The sequence below is a fragment of the Schistocerca cancellata genome, chromosome 2 (genome assembly GCF_023864275.1).
Source record: "Schistocerca cancellata isolate TAMUIC-IGC-003103 chromosome 2, iqSchCanc2.1, whole genome shotgun sequence".
In the NCBI taxonomy this organism is placed as follows: Eukaryota; Metazoa; Arthropoda; class Insecta; order Orthoptera; family Acrididae; genus Schistocerca; species Schistocerca cancellata.
Window position 1 is genome coordinate 233,466,347 of NC_064627.1, and position 22,026 is coordinate 233,488,372.

The 22,026-nt window shown below is 43.7% G+C and overlaps 1 protein-coding gene across 1 annotated transcript in view; it reads left to right on the plus strand.

The window, feature by feature from the left end:
- The window catches only part of LOC126161559 (organic cation transporter protein-like), a 169,328-nt gene that overhangs the window by 114,022 nt on the left and 33,280 nt on the right, over positions 1-22,026 (plus strand). Inside the window, exons 5-7 of the mRNA XM_049917497.1 lie at positions 13,913-14,018; positions 14,105-14,217; positions 17,487-17,701. Of these exons, the coding sequence (XP_049773454.1) occupies positions 13,913-14,018; positions 14,105-14,217; positions 17,487-17,701 (434 nt within the window). The remainder of the gene's footprint in view (positions 1-13,912; positions 14,019-14,104; positions 14,218-17,486; positions 17,702-22,026) is intronic.

Below are 22,026 nucleotides of genomic sequence, written 5' to 3' on the forward strand. Positions count from 1 at the left end.
AACCACGTTTTGGCATATTTCAAATTTCACACCAAATTGCCAACTTGTTATTGAAGATGAGATTTTGAAATTTCTCATGCTTAAAGTTTGACTTATTGACTTTTAAACAATATACATTTTGTTTTTGAGAAAAATTATATGGTCAAATAATTGTTTTCAAAATTTTGTGTTGTGAGGTTGCATTTGCCCCATGGTTCGGGGCAAGTCTAACCCCGTATTATTGTACCCATACAGAGCATTGTAAAAGAGACTTGGGGTAAGTGACCTCATTACCCAATTTTTACTGAATTTGAGGATTTTAAAATTATTAAAATATCTTAAATTTTACTCAAGATATGAACTTTTTTGCACACGCCTCTTTGTGTATTATGAAATACACAGAAAATGTTAGCTAAACTGCCGGCCGAAGTGGCCGTGCGATTCTAGGCGCTGCAGTCTGGAACCGCGAGACCGCTACGGTCGCAGGTTCGAATCCTGCCTCGGGCATGGATATGTGTGATGTCCTTAGGTTAGTTAGGTTTAAGCAGTTCTAAGTTCTAGGGGACTGATGACCTCAGAAGTTAAGTCCCATAGTGCTCAGAGCCATTTGTTAGCTAAACTAAAAAATAAGTGTTAGCCTAAACCATAAAACATTGAAACAGAATGCATCATAGATGATTTATTTCTGTTTTAGGCCAGTAATTTATTAGTTTAAATTCTACAAAAGTAATATTTTTTCTTTAGTAGGCAATTTAACAAAAACAATAAAATATCTAGTCTCCGAAGAAAAGAAAAATTCACTTTATAAGTTCACTTTCTATTATTTTTCATGGTAATTGAACTAAAGTTGTTGGCAATTTGTGTTTAATGTTAAACTACCATAATTCAACTTATTATATTCACACTTAGGCCCTAACTATTATTTAGTCACTGAATGATGTATGAATCAAATGTAACACCAAACGTCAGGTCTCCCTTGTGACCCAAAGTAGGCTCAGCCAGCACTGAAATGACATCAGAGGATGGAACTTCGGTCTCATCTCTTCTATCAGGCCAGTAGAATGTGGTACCATGCTTTGTCTTATTTTTACATCTGAGGAAAATCACTTCTGGATCTCCTAAATCACTAATTTTGGTAACTTGGCCAATAAAATGAACTTTCTTACATTTTGTTGCAAAATCTACCAGGACATAGTTTCCAACTGTAATTTTATCGTTGGCTTCAAAAAAGTTTGCCCCTTCTTCTTCTTCACAGTTTATCATTTCTTTCCTGAGGCTGTCCAGTGTTATTATGGTCCCATTTTCTTCAACACTACTTATAAAAGATAGGTCTCCTTCAGTTTCACTTTCTTCACTTGTTGATTCAACTTCCAGTCTTTTTTTCTTGTTACCCACATGAGCAATCAGGGATTCTTTTTCCACAACATTATGAGATGCCATTTCGGAGAAAGTAACTGCACATTGTTTAGAAGATTTACTTTTCATTACCAAGCCCTTTTTTATGCCGATAATGCTTTTTTGTTTAGCTTTCCCCTTATTATTCTTGTTTCCTTTAAAATCTTTTTCTTTATAGATGGCATCTTGAAAAGTGATAACTTCAGCTTCTGGTGCAATCCTTTTCTTCTTTGTTTTACCAGTGGGGCTACACTGTCGGACTGTTTCCAATAATAAGCTTTCAAATGACAAATCAGAAGTTCCAGAACATAATGAAAGATTGATTAGCTCGGGAATGGTTGAGAAAGAACTCTGATACTGGGAGAACTGCAGGGCTCAGTAGATGTAGGCCTATAAAATTCTGGAGGTTGTTCAGCTGGAAGCTTCCCAAAAATCTGAGTACTTCCTGTTAGAGACGTAGCTTCCACACAGTCTATGGCTGCATTATCGTGAGCTGGCAATGGATTTGTTTCTGCCAAAGATTTGGTATGAGCTATATATCTTTTATATGCCTCCGGATCATATTTAGTTTTATCAATTACTTCTCTAATCTAAGGGAATATTCCTGCTTTTTGAAAACCACTTTCCAACAATTCAGGTGGTGTTTCATTCCATACAGCAGTGAGGAGATTGGAAAAGACACGTTTGCTAATTTTTACCCCTTGATGATGTCTCTGGTGACGAGTTAACTTTTGGTCCCAAGTAGATTTCACACTCTTAAACATTGCTACATCCATTGGGTGCAGGATGAATTATCATGCTCAACATTGTTGTCAGTCAAACAATGCTGTACTGTAATTGAAATGGTGGCATTCTTTACAGTTCTGTGTCATATTTTATAAAAGGAAACGTGTTTTAAAAATATAGTAGACTTAAATAAAAAATAAAATATATCTCACACAAACTCAGTAGACCTACAAATCCAGCACATCAGCTATTCTGGTATCCATATGTACAGGAAGGCCAGTTTAGTTGATCTAGTGTGATGGCAAAAACAAGGTTACGGCTTAAATAAATAAATATGTTCCGGTAAGTTTGTTTGGGGCAAGTGTAACCCCCCCCCCCCCTGGTTACACTTTCCCCAGCCAATTGGTTACACTTGCCCCACATGGGAAAATGTTGGGGTAGGCAAATGAATTTCCTTGAGACAGAGAAGTTGCTGTCCATGCATCAGCACGGCTTTAGAAAGCATCGCTCCTGCGACACGCAACTCGCCCTTTTTTGACATGATATCTTGCGAACCATGGATGAAGGGTATCAGACGGATGCCATATTCCTTGACTTCCGGAAAGCGTTTGACTCGGTGCCCCACTGCAGACTCTTAACTAAGGTACGAGCATATGGGACTGGTTCCCAAGTATGTGAGTGGCTCGAGGACTTCTTAAGTAACAGAACCTAGTACGTTGTCCTCGATGGTGAGTGTTCATCGGAGGTGAGGGTGTCATCTGGAGTACCCCAAGGAAGTGTGGTAGGTCCGCTGTTGTTTTCTATCTACATAAATGATATTTTGGATAGGGTGGATAGCAATGTGCGGCTGTTTGCTGATGATGCTGTGGTGTACGGGAAGGTGTCGTCGTTGAGTGACTGTAGGAGGATACAAGATGACTTGGACAGGATTTGTGATTGGTGTAAAGAATGGCAGCTAACTCTAAATATATATATATATATATATATATATATATATATATATATATATATATAAATTAATGCAGATGAATAGGAAAAAGAATCCCGTAATGTTTGAATACTCCATTAGTAGTGTAGCGCTTGACACAGTCACGTCGATTAAATGTTTGGGCGTAACATTGCAGAGCGATATGATGTGGGACAAGCATGTAATGGCAGTTGGGGAAGGCGGATAGTCGTCTTCGGTTCATTGGTAGAATTTTTGGAAGATGTGGTTCATCTGTAAAGGTGACAGCTTATAAAACACTAATAGGACCTATTCTTGAGTACTGCTCGAGCGTTTGGGATCCCTATCAGGTCGGATTGAGGGAGGACATAGAAGCAATTCAGAGGCGGGCTGCTAGATTTGTTACTGGTAGGTTTGATCATCACGCGAGTGTTACGGAAACGCTTCAGGAGCTCGGGTGGGAGGCGTTTTTTTCGTGAATCGCTACTAAGGAAATTTAGAGAACAAGCATTTGAGGCTGACTGCAGTACCATTTTACTGCCGCCAACTTACATTTCGCGGAAAGACCACAAAGATAAGATAAGAGAGATTAGGGCTCGTACAGAGGCATATAGGCAGTCATTTTTCCCTCGTTCTGTTCGGGAGTGGAACAGGGAGAGAAGATGCTACTTGTGGTATGAGGAACCCTCCGCCATGCACCGTATGGTGGATTGCGGAGTATGTATGTAGATGTAGATGTAGATGTAGATTAACTATGTGCGGCATAAAACATTTCATAAGGCACCACCCTTTAACATTCCACAATTGCAATACGATAATTATTATATTAACAGAATTTTCCGTCGGTTCTTGGTAGAACAACACTATAATAATAAATGAAAAGCACCAGTTTGCTTTTGTTCTACAATATTATTTTTATTGCTAACTGGAGTAAATGTCTGAAGATGGCCTTGTAAGCCGAAAACCGGTTAGCAATAAAAATAATATTGTAGAACAAAAGCAAACTGGTGCTTTTCATTTATTACGATAAATATTCGTAAAACAACATTGCTAAGTGACGTTCGTAGTTACGTGAGCAATTATTTTCTAGGTTAAGGGCGGGTAAAATTACATGACAACTTAGAAACTGTGCTTAACTTTTGAAGGTGGCTTCAGCGATCCGTATTACGAGGTAATCTTCAAATCCAACGTCTAGGGTTCTTTTAAATGAACAGGCTGAGAGATGAATAGCTTTCTAGTAAAATTGCAGTTCATTAATCCTTCCACATGACATTTCACAGTTTTTTCCAAAACATCACTAACCAAAACCAAACATAACACTTCCAAACTCATCGAAAGTTACACACAAATTTTCTCGAATGAAACAATCTGAAAATGATCCACTACAAAAACCTGAACTGAAGTGCCTTTCAAAACAGTCTTACGCGCTTGACTCCAAAAATAGTATAACATAGAATGTACAGATGTTCTAGAATCCTCGAGAACATACCGTAAGTCAAAATATGATTTAGAAGACTTCCGTTTTTTAGATTATCAAACAAATTTAAATTCGATAATATTTTCCGAAAGTTTATATTTATGTAAAGATTTTTAGTAGTAATGTCAAGTGACAAAGGTTGCAAAATCTATAAATATAAAATTAGAAACTTCCTGTTACTGAACAATGTCGACTTCATATCGATAGTAAAGTAAATAAAAATCTAAATCGAAACATTATTTAGTAATTATATAAACCTGAGTGGCAAAATTCTGTAAATGTAGATTTATTTTCAGACGATTTGTTGTTAATAATGCATCCATTAACTTTCATGGGATATAATAGATACATCATAGCATATTGGTGTATCAATCGTAAAAAATATTGACAGAAAAATTGTGTGTGACAATCATGAAACCCTATGAACGTCCACAGATAAGACATACATGATTTATGTAAGAAAATTAACGCAAGTCTGGCTGAAATTGAAGTAGTATCGTGCAGTTCATTAATTGAGAAGAACTTCCGATGGATCTAGGTTCATTACAACGCCCAGGGCAGGGTTTACAGCCGTTTCAGGTCATGAGTAGTAGTCGAAGAAAGACCCTTGCGCGTTATAGGATCCTGAAGCTATGCGTACTTAACGTATGGAACAGCAGGAACTACTGCATGGGAAGACGAGCGAATGTGCTGGCATCATTGCCTAACTGGAGCAATTTATCGTCGTGTAAAGAAATTTACAAGAAGCTGAGTCTGTCAAGCCACAGAGAGCCACAAAGAAGTACTCAAGAAATAATTCTTCGCACACTAGGAATTGATACATGATGTGGCATCTTGAGAAAGAAGCTTCATCAACAAGACGTCAACTAGTCTGTGAACTTCTCGCTCCGAAGAATACTGTGGATGGTAGATTTTTCGAGGGCGATTGACGCTCACGTTGGTAAGGCCAAGGCCACCATAACATACAGCCTTCGAAGAAAGACACGTTAATGAAGCCACACAAGTAAATTCGTATCACAGATTCTGATAGCTGATGAAACTACGAATCGAATGGCCGCAAACATAGGCATGTTATGCAATATACAGGGTGTTTCACAGTTCGTGTTCCCCACTTCTAAAGGTTGTATAGGGGACTCCGTAGATCAAGTTTTTCATAGCAATTCATGTCCGGAAACATCATCCAACGGCGCTACAGTGCGTCAAAGTTATAAGCGCCAGCTACAGTAAATGTATGTATAAACAGGGTGATTCCGTGATGTTTTTATAGACGTTCAGGGATGACAGAGAAGGAAAAAGGTATCAATTTGAGGTGGGGGTCCCTGTATCGGAAACGAACGAATCGAAAGTTATAATGGCTCTGAGCACTATGGGACTTAACTTCTCAGGTCATCAGTCCCCTAGAACTTAGAACTACTTAAACCTAACCAACCTAAGGACATCACACACACCCATGCCCGAGGCAGGATTCGAACCTGCGACCGTATCGGTCGCGCGGTTCCAGACTGTAGCGCCTAGAACCGAAAGTTATAAGCGAAAACCGTTGTAGTACCTCTGACAGTGAAGTACATGTACCGGTACTTTTGTTGCTAAGATTTCAGGGGTGACAACTTCCAGAGGTGATAGTATGGACCAAAATAAGAAAAAATGTCTATTGCACATGGGCTCTAATATGTGTACCTTAAGAGCTATGAGCACTTGTTCAATAGAGGAGACGTGTTTCACAGTAGCGAAGATGAACAAGTGCTCATAAGTCCTCAGGTACGCATTTCAGAGCCCATGTTTGCTAGACATTTTTTCTTGTCCTAATCCACCCTACCACCTCTGAAAGTTACATACCCTAGATTCTTAGTAACAACATTACAGGTACCTGTATTCCACTGTCACAGATAACAGAATGATTTTCGATTGTAACTTTCGACTCGTTCCTTTCCAAATCAGGGACTCCTATCTCAAATTGATACATTTATCAGCCGGCCGAAGTGGCCGAGCGGTTCTAGGCGCTGCAGTCTGGAACCGCGCGACCGATACGGTCGCAGGTTCGAATCCTGCCTCGGGCATGGATGTGTGTGATCTCCTTAGGTTTAAGTAGCTCTAAGTTCTAGGGGACTGATGACCGTAGATGTTAAGTCCCATAGTGCTCAGAGCCATTTGAACCATTTTTTGATACATTTATCCTTCTCCATCATCCTTAAAAGTTTGTGACATCATCACGGAATCACCCTGTATATATCAGGTGTAGAAGTATGAAACGGGAATTTGATTGCAAAAATTACACGTCTGTTGTTTGAAAGCCGGCCGGAGTGGTCGTGCGGTTCTAGGAGCTTCAGTCTGGAACAGTGTGGCCACTACGGTCGCAGGTTCGAATCCTGCTTTGGGCATGGTTCTGTGTGATGTCCTTAGGTTAGTTAGGTTTAAGCAGTTCTGAGTTCTAGGGGACTGATGACCTCAGATGTTAAGTCCCATAGTGCTCAGAGCCATTTGAACCAGTTTTTGATGTTTGAAACTGCAAAATAGTATTTTATTCAAAATAATCTCCATTGCTATTTATACATTTCTCCCACCTCTCCGGCAGGCTATCAATGTCACGCAAAAAAAAAAAAAAGTTTTGCTTTTGAAACGAACCAGTCAGCAAGCCATTTCGTACTTTTCCATACGAACTGAAGCGTTGTTCAGGAACAGCGAGTCCCAGTGAGTCAGATAAATGATAATCGGATGGAGCCAAGTCTGGAGAATAAGCCGCATGCCCTAGTATTAGGCAACTGAACGCCTCGATTGTTTCCCTGATCCGTTTTGCTGTGTGTGATGGGACGTTGTCATGGAGCAATATGACTCTGTGTTGCCTTTTTCGTATTCCAGTCGTTTTTCACGTAATTCACGATTTACATCGATCATTTGCTGTTGGTAGTGATCAGTGTGAACGGTTTCACCAGGTTTTAGCAGCTCATAATAGGTGACACCCGTCTGATCCCAACAAACACAGAGCATTGTCTTCTTTCCAATGCGGTTTGGTCTTACAATGGATGTCGATGGTTTGCCTGGATTCACCCATGATTTACAACGCTTAGGATTCTCAAAATATATCCACTTTTCGTCATCTGTCACTATTCGATGGAGAAACGACTTTCTTCTGTATGTGGCGAGCAGAATTTCACAAGTGGTCTATCGATTTCCTTTCTATATTTCATTCAGTTCATGCGGAACCCATTTTCCCACTTTCTGCACCTTTCCCATAGCTTTAAACCGAAGAGAAACGGCTTTCTGCGTCACATTCAATTGTTCCGCGAATTCCTGTTGAGTATGCGTATCATCTTCATCAAATGGTTCAAAATGGTTCAAATGGCTCTGAGCACTACGGGACTTAAAATCTATGGTCATCAGTCCCCTAGAACTTAGAACTACTTAAACCTAACCAACCTAAGGACATCACACACACCCATGCCCGAGGCACGATTCGAACCTGCGACCGTATCGGTCGCGCGGTTCCAGACTGTAGCGCCTAGAACCCCTCGGTCATCCTGGCCGGCTCATCTTCATCCAATAAGGTCTGAAATTCGTTATCTTCGAACTTTTTAGGTAGTTTCCCACGCTCGTCGTTTCTCACGTCAACACCACCACTTTTGAACTTTTTGAACCACTCGATACTCTGTGTTTTCTGTAGAGCATGTTTGTCGAAAGCTTCGACAAGCATTCGATGCGATTCTGCAGTAGTTTTCTTCAAATGATAACAGAAAACCAATGTTGTCCGCAAATCGTGAGACGTAGGCACAAAACTGTATGTTTACGAGTTTGAAACAGATACCGATGTATGGAACTTGGGTTACTGTGTGTTGACATTCGCCGTCGTCAGCCGTTACAGGAAGGAGATGGCGCTGCAGTCGCTGTCTCACGGTCCCTACACTGACGGCTAGCAGTAGCTATAGGGAAATTCCGGTTTCATACTTCTACACCTGGCATATATACATTTACAGGTGCCGGCGCCTGTAGCTTTGACGCTCTGTAGCGTCGTTGGATGACGATCGGCAGATGTTTTCCTATGTAAAACTTGATCTACCCTATGCCCTATGCAACTCCGAGAAGCGTGTAACATAACCTTAATATGAAAATTTCTCCCAAGAGATCAATTATGCGTGAAGTTCTGAAAGTACCAATGTGTTGTGGAACTGTTGGACTATTAGACAGTGGTGTTAGAACCATTGTATGACCACCACAAATCACTTTTATTAAGAATCCTGCAAGCGACGTGGCCATTAACAAAATCCGTGTTAGTTCAGATTTTGCGTCTGGCGCACGCGGTCACAGAGGGAGACATTGATTCTGTGTCTCTGCGTTGGGGCCACGTGGGGAGAGCAACACTAGGGCTAAGAAAGATCTCGCCCCCACAGTAAAGATTCAGCACGGATGAGTGCAGCTAAACTGTAAGGTTGGCTACAAGGACTACTTTCTTAGCTGTGGAGGCGCACTTCCCAGGTGATGAAACTGCTCCGCCTCAAATGGCTCTGAGCACTATGGGACTCAACTTCTGAGGTCATCAGTCCCCTAGAACTTAGAACTAGTTAAACCTAACTAACCTAAGGACATCACACACATCCATGCCCGAGGCAGGATTCGAACCTGCGACCGTAGCGGTCTCGCGGTTCCAGACTGCAGCGCCTAGAACCGCATGGCCACTTAGGCCGGCGCTCCGCCTCATTCACTCAGCTCACTCGTGCAGTCCACTCACTCATTTCGTCTCGTTCAGCGGATTCGTTTCTCGTCAGTGTGCTGATCGGTGTAAAAGTCCCGTCAACATGGTACGTAACACCATCCTCGTGACTTCCTTTGCTATGGAGTCAGATCTGAAGAATCGAGACTTACAAATTCCGCAGCAACGCGAGAATATGGCGTCGACAGAAGTCGGGGCGCAGATAATTCACGCCTCAAGTCAGCACTACGCCTTACTGTCCGCTTACGTATTTCGGCTCCTACCGGTTTGGAATACCCAATAAGCAACCTTACGGTGTGTGGAGTAGAGTGCTTGGGGTGCTACCATTACTTTCTCCCTTTCCTGCTTCATTCTCTAATGGTGTGCGGGACCTTAACCGTCGCGTCGCTTCGCTTCGAACCGTTGCACTGGGATAAATTTCCAGTGTATATATTTGGCAAGCAAGGTAAGAAGAGGTGCTCCTGATAGCCGTGCCTCGTCTCTGTGTCCCACGATAGATCCTGATCCTTTCTAAGGCCGTTAATGAACTGAGGGCACCTGACCCTGATTATAGGTGGTGGTGGTGGTTAGTGTTTAACGCCCCGTCGACAACGAGGTCATTAGAGACGGAGCGCAAGCTCGGGTTAGGGAAGAACTGGGAAGGAAATCGGCCGAGCCCTTTCAAAGGAACCATCCCGGCATTTGCCTGAAACGATTTAGGGAAATCACGGAAAACCTAAATCAGGATGGCCGGAGACGGGATTTAACCGTCGTCCTCCCGAATACGAGTCCAGTGTGCTAACCACTACGCCACCTCGGTCGGTCCCTGATTATATTGATGCGTCTATTGGATGAGGATGTTCATCTCGCTAAACGTTTTGTTGCAACCCAGTCGTTTGTTTCATTGGCAACAACATAAACACATTATCACACTACACAGTCACGATCCGCAGTCATCCAGAGCACGAATACAGTTTCACATCGTAACAGGACGGACGAAAACAGTGGCAAAACACCTCCACTAGAACCAGTCCCTGGATGACACTGTTCCCAACGCTCACTTTCTGAGTATCCGACTGGACCTTTTTTTTTCATCATCGTTCAGAAATAGTGGAGTTTTTCAGTTATCCAGAACAGTTCCGCTCGAACATAGTAATATTTAGCTTCCGACACAGGGAGGTGAGCTAGACACTGTTCGAATCCCGGCACCGGCGAGCCTGCAGTTCATAGCATTACTTCCACCTCTGCATCAGAAACACAACACATAAAACAGTAAACGAGAAGAAAAGTCCCACAACACTGAACAGAGTTTACTATATTGCAACACTATGACGGATTCGTCATTTCCCTCCCAGTGTCAAAGAAGCGCATGCCGCCAGAGAATACTGATTTCCGATGAGAAGACTCACCATTTGCGCATCCTACAATAGAAAGTTCGATCCTGTGAGGAAGAATGCGTGGTACATTAAGGATACGTGTAATGAACAGAACATGATCTTGTTACGTCATACTGTAGAACATGATTTGCACCAATCATAAGGGCTAGCATAAGCCCATACAGGGCCAGCAAATACATTACTGGCCATTAAAATTGCTACACAAAGAAGAAATGCAGATGATAAACGGGTATTCATTGGACAAATATATTATACTAGAACTGACATGTGATTACATTTTCACGCAGTTTGGGTGCATAGGTCCTGAGAAATCAATACTCAAAACAACCACCTCTGGCCTTAATAACGGACTTGAGACGCCTGGGCATTGAGTCAAACAGAGCTTGGATGGCGTGTACAGACACAGATGGCCATGCAGCTTCAACACGATACCACAGTTCATCAAGAGTAGTGACTGACGTATTGTGACGAGCCAGTTGCTCGGCCACCATTGACCAGACGTTTTCAATTGGTGAGAGATCTGGAGAATGTGCTGGCCAAGGCAGAAGTCGAACATTTTCTGTATTCAGAAAGGCCCGAACAGCACCTGCAACATGCGGTCGTGCATTATCCTGCTGAAATGTAGGGTTTCGCAGGGATCGAATGAAGGGTAGAGCCACAGGTCATAAGACATCTGAAATGTAACGTCCGCTGTTCATAGCGCCGTCAATACGAACAAGAGGTGACCGGGACGTGTAACCAATGGCACCCCAATCCATCACGATGGGTGATACACCAGTATGGCGATGACGAATACACGCTTCCAATGTGCGTTCACCGCGATGTCGCCAAACACGGATGCGAATATCATGATGCTGTAAACAGAACGTGGATTGTCCGAAAAAACGACGTATTGCCATTCGTCTACGCAGGTTCGTCGTTGAGTACACCATCGCAGGTGCTCCTGTCTGCGATGCAGTGTCAAGGGTAACCGCAGCCACGGTCTGCTGCTGCTGCAAACGTCATCGAACTGTTCGTGGAGATGGTTGTTGTCTTGCAAACGTTCCCATCTGTTGACTCAGGAATCGATACGTGGCGGCACGATCCGTTCAAATGGTTCAAATGGCTCTGAGCACTATGGGACTTAACATCTGTGGTCATCAGTCCCCTAGAACTTATAACTTCTTAAACCTAACTAACCTAATGACATCACACACATCCATGTCCGAGGCAGGATTCGAACCTGCGACCGTAGCTGTCGCGCGGTTCCGGACTGCGCGCCTAAAACCGCTAGACCACGGCGGCCGGCTACGATCCGTTACAGCCATGCGGATAAGATGCTTGTCATCTCGACTGCTAGTGATACGAGGCCGTTGGGATCCAGCACGGCGTTCCCTATTACGCTCCTGAACCCACCGCTTCAATATTCTGCTAACAGTCATTAGATTTCAACCAACGCGAGCAGCAATGTCGCGATACGATGAACAGCAATAGCGATAGGCTACAATCCGACCTTTATCAAAGTCGGAAACGTGATGGTACGCATTTCTCCTCCTTACACGAGGCATCACTACAACGTTTCACCAGGCAAAGCCGGTCAACTGCTGTTTGTGTATGAGAAATCGGTTGGAAACTTTCCTCATGTCAGCACGTTGTAGGTGTCGCCACCGGCGCCAACCTAGTGTGAATGCTCTGAAATGCTAATCATTTGCATATCAGAGCATCTTCTTCCTGCCGGTTAAATTTCGCGTCTGTAGCACGTCATCGTCGTGGTGTGGCAATTTTAATGGCCAGTAGTGTAATATTTAGCTTCCGACACAGGGAGGTGAGCTACACACTGTTCGAATCCCGGCACCGGGCCGGCCGCGGTGGCCGTGCGGTTCTGGCGCTGCAGTCCGGAGCCGCGGGACTGCTACGGTCGCAGGTTCGAATCCTGCCCCGGGCATGGGTGTGTGTGATGTCCTTAGGTTAGTTAGGTTTAAGTAGTTCTAAGTTCTAGGGGACTTATGACCTAAGATGTTGAGTCCCATAGTGCTCAGAGCCATTTGAACCATTTGAACCCGGCACCGGCGAGCCTGCAGTTCATAATATTACTTCCACCTCTGCATCAGAAACACAACACATAAAACAGTAAACCAAAATAAAAGTCCCACAACACTGAACAGAGTTTACTATATTGCAAGATAATGACGGATTCGACACTTCCCTCCTAGTGTCAAAGAAGTGCATGCCACCACAAACGACTGATTTGCGATGAGAAGACTCACCATTTGCGCATCCTACAATAGAAAGTTCGATCCTGTGAAGAAGAATGCGTGGTACATCAAGGATACGTGTAATGAACAGAACATCATCTTGTTACGTCATACTGTAGTACATGATTATCACCAATCATAAGGGCTAGTATTGGCCCATACAGGGCCAACAAATAAGTTTCGCCCTATCAAGGAGCAATACGAACGAATGTGTTTAAAAATATATTGACCTACTACGAGTAGAACAGTAAGAAATTGGGAGATATGTTTAATTATATGTGAAAACTGAGATATTCGTAGGAGTCTTGCAGTTTGTGGACTGCCTTCTCAAGAAATTAAAATATGTTATAATTAAATATACAAAGTGGCGTAAGAAGTTAAAAGCAAAAGGATAGAACTATCATTACAAAAAGAAGCTCACTGTAACTCTACTGAGTCAATAATGCTTCTGCAACGAGATTCTGCTCCTGTTCCGGGCGCTAACCGCCACACACTGAAAGATGACACCGAACGAACAGGATGCCTTTTTTTGTTTGAAAGTAGCCTTATGCAGGACAATAACCTCTTTCAAGAAAATTTATTCCACTAACAGGATTCCTACACATTACCTTCACCACAGGTATTATCGTGTCAATGGCTTTCGATTATATAGGTCGATCGTGTCTGTGTACTGAATAGAATTTTAATGGCACCGCTTCTTAAACTCCATGGGGTAAGCGCAAACACATGTTTATGTAGACTACATGTGAATTTAAAAGCAGAGTTATAAATTATTTAGTGCATTTTGAATTCACTGGAGAAAAATTATTCACTTGAAAACGAAAACAAAATCGTATTTCAAAGTACATTCCTGCTTTTATCTGTTAGTCTGTAGAATGCTTTTGTAGTCACATTCATACAGCCACGCACCGTATCTTTGAAATCTAATTATAAACACCAGTACAGCAAATATTTATCGAGACGCTCAACAGTATTGTGCAACCATTACAAGCAGTTGTATAATTACTAGTAAATTCTTGAACACTAGGTTTCATAAATTATGGTAGCACCTGTGATCTGTTTCTCTGAATGTTGCAGGTGGCTAGTGTCTCAAGGAAAAATCGACAAAGCGTTACGAATTATGAAGAAATTTGAGAAGATAAACGGCAAGAAAATCGATCCCCAAATTTACAAGGATTTTGAGGTAAGTACGAGGTTGAAATGTCGATAAAAGGTTGTTGCCTGGTTGGAAACTAAATCTAACACTGTAACGTTACTTCCGGTCTGCAGGACAGCTGTCACAAGATCTGCAAAGAGGAAGAGCAGGACAAGAGCTACTCCGTGCTGGACCTCTTCAGAACTCCGAGACTCAGGAGGATAACCATTCTGCTAATCATCATCTGGTAAGAAGCAGTTGAGGCGGAAATCAGGTTCACCGCATAGAACGTCGACTGAGATGCCGTATCTCTCTCTCTCTTTCTTTCTCTCTCATGCTCTACAAACTCACACACTCTCTCCTGTCTTGTTCTTTGTACATTTTTGTTATGTTTACTTATTTAGTTCTGTAGTTTCGCTTTGATCGACTCTCCTGTTTACCCAGTTCAGTTGCTAGTTTATACAGATAAACTTGTGATATGTTGTGGCGCTCCGTGTATTTTGAAGTGTTTCTTGACACACAGCGCTGTAGACTATTTGAAAATTTTGTTGTGGCCATCTGCTTAGATCGGCTCAACTACTTCTTGTAGACAACACCATCACTGTATTGTAAGCATCTTCATAAGTTGGCGTAGGTTCTTTCGTCGACTGCGGACAGACATAGCATTCCCATAATGGAGCCTCGCTTGTGGAATTAGCCATCTGCACTGTGTCCCACGGTACTGTCTTCGAATCATTCCCGTGCTGGACATTTCAGATAACTGAGGACATACGTTGCAATGAGAGTTGAAAAGTTTGGCAAGGAGAGAGGAATTCGTGGCGGGCCATATCAAACCAGTCAGAATACTCATGACTCAATGTATACACTTTCCGACTCTTCCCGAGACGTACTGCCTCGAAATTTCAAGAGTAATCTTCTCCGTGATGCAAAACGCCTCCTCTCTTGAAGCGCCTGGCACTAGAATTTGTTGTGCAGCTGTGTAACGCTCACGATCCAGCGATCCCGTCACGAAACATGCTGCTCTTCTTTGAATCTTCTCTGTCTCTTCTATCAGTCCTATTTGCAGAGGTCCCACATGGATTAACAATATTCAAGAATCGATCGAAAAAGTGTTTCGCAAGTCACTTCTTTCGCGGGCGAGCTATATAGGTGTTAATTTTATTGTTTACATATTTTCCTTGTTCAAAAATTTTGTCACATCCTAAATCCTGGGAATGGGACACCTATTTTATTGTTCCGTTCCTCATAACTATGGGATATTTGCCTAAAAACGCCATTTTTTCTTTTTCTTGCTGATATCTTCAGATTTATACAGTTTAATCCATGGATCACTGTTCATAATTCGTCTTGTCCTGTATGATCACCTAGACGTTGGCAAAAATCATGTTGTTGATGTTGTGGTCTTCAGTCCTGAGACTGGTTTGATGCAGCTCTCCATGCTACTCTATCCTGTGCAAGCTTCTTCATCTCCCAGTACCTACTGCAACCTATGTCATTCTGAATCTGCTTAGTGTATTCATCTGTGGTCTCCCTCTATGATTTTTACCCTCCACACTGCCCTCCAATGCTAAATTTGTGATCCCTTGATGCCTCAGAACGTGTCCTACCAACCGGTCCCTTCTTTTTGTCAAGTTGTGCCACAAGCTCCTCTTCTCCCCAATTCTATTCAATACCTCCTCATTAGTTATGTGATCTACCCATCTAATCTTCAGCATTCTTCTGTAGCACCACATTTCGAAAGCTTCTATTCTCTTCTTGTCCAAACTATTTATCGTCCATGTTTCACTTCCATACATGGCTACACTCCATACAAATACTTTCAGAAACGACTTCCTGACACTTAAATCTATACCCGATGTTAACAAATTTCTCTTTTTCAGAAACGCTTTCCTTGTCATTGCCAGCCTACATTTTATATTCTCTCTACTTCGACCATCATCAGTTATTTTGCTCCCCAAGTAACACAACCCCTTTACTACTTTAAGGGTCTCATTTCCTGATCTAATTCCCTCAGCATCACCCGACTTAATTCGACTACATTCCATTATCCTCGTTTTGCTTTTGTTGGTGTTCATCGTATGTCCTCCTTTCAAGACACTCTCCATTCCGTTCATTGCTCTTCCAAGTCCTTTGCTGTCTCTGACAGAATTACAATGTCATCGGCGAACCTCAAAGTTTTTAGTTCTTCTCCATGGATTTTAATACCTACTCCGAATTTTTCTTTTGTTTCCTTTACTGCTTGCTCAATATACAGATTGAATAACATCAGGGAGAGGCTACAACCCTGTCTCACTCCCTTCCCATCCCTGCTTCCCTTTCATGTCCCTCGACTCTTATAAGTGCCATCTGGTTTCTGTACAAATTGTAAATAGCCTTTCGCTCCCTGTATTTTACCCCTGCTGCCTTTAGAATTTGAAAAAGAGTATTTCAGTCAACATTGTCAAAAGCTTTCTCTAAGTCTACAAATGCTACGAACGTAGGTTTGCCTTTTCTTAATCTTTCTTCTAAGATAAGTCGTAAGGTCAGTATTGCCTCACGTGTTCCAACATTTCTACGGAATCCAAACTGATCTTCCCCGAGGTCGGCTTCTACCAGTTTTTCCATTCGTCAGTAAAGAATTCGCGTTACTATTTTGCAGCTGTGACTTATTAAACTGACAGTTCGGTAATTTTCATATCTGTCAACACCTGCTTTCTTTGGGATTGGAATTATTATATTCTTCTTGAAGTCTGAGGGTATTTCGCCTGTCTCATACATCTTGCTCGCCAGATGGTAGAGTTTTGTCAGGACTGGCTCTCCCAAGGGTGTCAGTAGTTCTAATGGAATGTTGTCTACTCCCGGGGCCTTGTTTCCACTCAGGTCTTTCTGTCGAACTCTTCACGTAGTATCATATCTCCCATTTCACCTTCATCTACATCCTCTTCCATTTCCATAATATTGTCCTCAAGTACATCGCCCTTTTATAGACCCTCCTTCCACCTTTCAGCATTCCCTTCTTTGCAAAAATCAAAGTACGTGGAAAATTATTTTCACCAATTCTTATACCATTCTCTCCATCCATTCCCTGAGCACGTCCTCAATGCAGCTGCTGAAGAATACTGGTAACGTTCAACAACTTCGTCTTACTCCCTGGTTTATCTCTATTTCTGGCGTCAGCTGTTTCTTGTATCTATTCTTATTTGGCGTTTTTATAGAGACCTCGGCATACTTTTATCAGGTGCATGGGAAAGCCTCGTTTCTGCATTAGTAACCAGACATTTTTCCTGTGGGTACGTGCAAATAGTTTTTCATAGTAGATGAAAGCAGGGCTTGTTTTCAAACTCTCATATTTTTACTATAATTTTTGAGATGATAATAAAAGCTGTATCACTACCCCTCACATTTATTCAGTACGTGACAAATGGATCTCACTGTGGATATCAGTGCTCTTTCCTTGTATTACTGTACACCTGCCACCACTTTAAACCACCTGATAGAGGGTTCGGTGTCACTATAAGTGGTGCTCTCTGCTGGCAGGATGGCGATCTCGCTGTGCTTCGACGGGCACGTGCGCAACGTGGGCTCGCTGGGGCTGGACGTGTTCGTGACGTTCACGATCGCGTCGGCCACGGAGCTGCCGGCGGACACGTTCCTGACGATGGTGTTGGACCGCTGGGGCCGGAGGTGGCTCGCCTGCGGCTCCATGGTGCTCAGCGGCGTCTTCAGCCTGCTCGCCAGCGCCGTGCCCACCGGTGAGCGCCCACTCACTCATTTACTTGTTTGCTGTTCTCTCTTCGTCTTTTATTTGCATTCTAAAACATACCAAATGTTGCACATCAAGTTGTATAAACGAATAAAACACACTGACGGTGAAATCTTCTATGGTGTCAGGCAGCGTCATCACTTTTTCTATACGGTCGACGTTTCGACCCCTCTGCTGGGATCGTCTTCAGGAGTTCTTGGTGAGCCGGCCGCTGTGGCCGAGCGGTTCTAGGCGCTTCAGTCTGGAACCGCACGACCACTACGTCGCAGGTTCGAATCCTGCTTCGGGCATGAATGTGTGTGCTGTCCTTAGGTTAGTTAGGTTTAAGTAGTGTGTGTGTGTGTGTGGTTTGAGGTTTTCGGGCGCTAAACAGCATGGTCATCAGCGCCCAAACGCATAGAAACAGGAACACATGCGGTGAAGGGACGAAGACGGACAGCGAACAAGGAGAACGGCTAAAAGACACAGACCTGACGCAGTTCCAAATCCTCACATACAGAGGCAAAACAAGAGGAGAAGAAACGAACTAAAAAAGGAAAGGAAACACAAGGAAAAGAGAACAGAAATCGAAGTGAAACAAGTAGGTAATAGTGACTGGCGGACCTCTTAACTAAAACCTGGGTGAGCCCTAAAATCCGAGGCAACAAATTGGACAGGACACAAAACCGTAAAACCTTAATCACAGTCGTTGCGTCGTCTTGCAAAATAGACGGCAAATCCGATGGCAAGGAAACCACCGCCCTCTGGTCAGAGAATAAAAGACAGTCAAGTAAAATGTGGCGGACAGTAATGTGGACGCCACAAGCACTGCAGATTGGGGGGTCCTCCCGCCGGAGTAAAAATCCATGCGTGAAGGGACTGTGCCCGATGCGGAGGCGAGTGAGGAGAACCTAATCCCGCCTGCATGACTGGTAGGACGTACGCCACGGCCGCGTGTGGCAGCTTATTTTCACCGTCTGCCAGCCACTCCTCTTCCCATTGACGCATAACACGAAAACGCAAAAGGGTGGTAACAGCATGGAGGGGGGCGGCACATTCAACGACGTGAGGGAGGGAACATGCATCTTTGGCAGCCACATCCGCCAGTTCGTTTCCCCTAATACCCACGTGCCCCGGCACCCAGCAGAACGAAACCTCCTTCCCCTGCCGTTGCAGGTGGAGTAGGGCATCATGGATGTTCTGGACGACCGTATCCGCTGGGTAAAAGTGTTGCATGGTCTGAAGGGCACTCAGGGAGTCAGAACAGACGAGAAACTTAAGACTGGGAACACATCTCATCTGCTCCAATGCCCGCAAGATCGCAAACAGTTCTACGTTCTAGGGGACTGATGACCTCAGATGTTAAGTCCCATAGTGCTCAGAGCCATATGAACCATCTGAAGTCCTTGGTGTTCGCGGTTAGCTGATTATTCAGCCGACTGTAAACACCAAAATATCCTGGAGGGCACTCTAGCAGTGGGTTCGAGAAGCCGATCTTGTAGAGGTAGTAGAAAAAAATATGACACGGCCTGACATCCTAGAAGATTTTACCTTCAACGACAACGGTCACGAAATCCTATACACTTACACATAATGCAGTGCCCGATAAGAAAAGTGAAGTACCCGCAAGAAACTGCTGCGTATCCATTTACTTAGTACAAGTACACACCATCGGCGGGTGTACATGATCAGCGTTGCAAATCTCTATGATAGAGTGACCACCAGAGCACAGTAGTGCTTAGTGTTGTTATTGGGCGTGAACAGCGTTAGATGTTGAGTGATCACTTTGAAAGATACTGAGATGCCGCGTACTCGTGAGAGGCATTACCAGCTCCTGACAGTCTGAAAGGGGCCTCCCTGGGAGTCAGCATTCGGCTGGCTGGTCGTGCAGTATCCAAATTTGTGGGATATCTGGATGACAGTGGCCCGATTTTGGACTGGAACGTGAGGGCTAGCGTATTCGTCTTCAAAGTTCTGGTCGGTCACATCTGACCACAACCAGCGAAAATCGCCGTATTCTGCACCAAGCACATTGCAGCTGCTTCACATTGCGCCTGCCATCCGAGAACAAATAAGGGACTCCTTACAGCATTCTGGGTCATCCCGGACCAGTGATCGGGAACTAGCAGCAGCTAGCCTAGGAAGTCGCTGTCCCATTCGTAGACCCCCGTTAACACTACAACATAAACTGCGGTGCCGTGACCGGAATGCACGGACAGGTGATGCATGACATCGCAATGGGTTCAGCGATTAATAACAGTTATGCATTACCACGGATGACCAGTGTCGGCGTGTAGCGGTGACTGGGAGAAGACATAACATCCTTGCAATGTTTTGAAGAGGCACAGCAGTGTTCCGGTGTTACCCCTGGCACCATGGTATGCAAAGCCATCGGATATGACTTCAAGTCGTGACTGGTAATGACTGAAGGAACACTGATGCCACAACGGTACGTCACGGACATTCTGCATACTCATGTGTCACCTGTCATACCACAATATCGTTGTGCCGCTTTTTAAAAGGACAATACTCGTCCGCACATGGCACGTGTCTCTATGAACTGTCTACTTGATTCTGAGGTACCCCCGTGGCCAGAAAGATCGCCACATATGCCCAAAATAGATGTAGCACGAGCTCGATCGACTATTCATATTTGACTCGATTTTGTTTTCACTGAAATAACATGGCATATCTTCTCACCTCGTGAACTTTCATTTCGTTTGCTCCTGTGTACTTCTTTATTATCAGGCAGTGTAATGAATGGTGTTCAATTATACAGTTTTGTAGCTTTACGTAAATTAGCATTTTAACGTTATTTTCTGGCACGAATACATGTCAAGCTAAGCGACAACAATTCTCAAAAAATACCGAAGAAATTTATGAAATATACTATGGCTAAACGGCATTTAACTGTGTGGCCAACCACGAATACCACTATTCAGTCGATAAATTTTCTTTATATATGCGACACTCTTTCTGTATTACGTACGTTGGCTCTGTGGTGTTAATATTCTCATTGCAATAAATGTAAATGTCGTGTGACTAGGGCCTCCTGTCGGGTGGACCGTTCGTCGGGTGCAGGTCTTTCGATTTGACGCCACTTCGGCGACTTGCGCATCGAGGGGGCTGAAATGGTGATGATTAGGACAACACAACACCCAGTCCCTGAGGGGAGAAAATCTCCGACCCCGCCGGGAATCGAACCCGGGCTCTCACTGCAATATAATCGTTAAGATTACGTTGCAGTTCTCGTGAAACTACCACACTCAATTTTCAGAGGTTGGTCGCAAGTTCTCGATTGATACCCTGTCGATTGCTTTGGTTCTCAACCTCAAATTTTCACACATGAAAGGGTGGTTCTGATGTTACGTAACATTCGAGATGTGGGCGTAATATAGTACCGTTAGAAGAGCCAAGACAAAATACAGCCCTCTGATAAAGTGAACTATTTTGCCGCAAACCGTTTTCGGCGTAGACGGGACTGCTGATTTGGACGGAAGTCCAGATCATTTCTTTATTTTACGTGCCATGTTTTTCACAATAACACTTTCTATCTTATAAAAAGAGGGCAGTCATCTGTCTTATTTAGTGTCAGATTATTAGTATAAGGTATGACCAGTTGCGAGACCCTCGCTGCAGCGACGTTATATGTAATCACAGTGGGTGAATCCTTTTGCCTAGAGGTAGCGTCGTGGTATTCTCAGTTTCACAAGTCGAGCTATTTCCTCATTGCTGAAGAGCTGTTTCCACGCTTCATTGCATTATGGGTTCCTCCCGGACAACACAAAGAACGAAACTTCCTGGCAGATTAAAACTGTGTGCCGGACCGAGACTCGAACTCGGGACCTTTGCCTTCCGCGGGCAAGTACTCTACCGACTGAGCTACCCAAGCACGACTCACGCCCCGTCCTCACAGCTTTAATTCCGCCAGTACCTCGTCTGCTACCTTCCAAACTTCACAGAAGCTCTCCTGTGAACCTTGCAGAACTAGCACTCCTGGAAGAAAGGATATTGCGGAGACATAGCTTAGCCACAGCCTCGGAGATGTTTCTAGAATGAAATTTTCACTCTACAGCGGAGTGTGAGCTGATATGAAACTTCCTGAATAGACTAGGTACTGGCGGAATTAAAGCTGTGAGGACGGGGCGTGAGTCGTGCTTGGGTAGCTCAGTCGGTAGAGCACTTGCCCGCGTTAGGCAAAGGTCCCGAGTTCGAGTCTCGGTCCGGCACACAGTTTTAATCTGTCAGGAAGTTTCATATCAGCGCACACTCCGCTGTAGAGAGAAAACTTCATTCTAGAAACACAAAGAACGTTACTCATATTCTTCAAGCAGA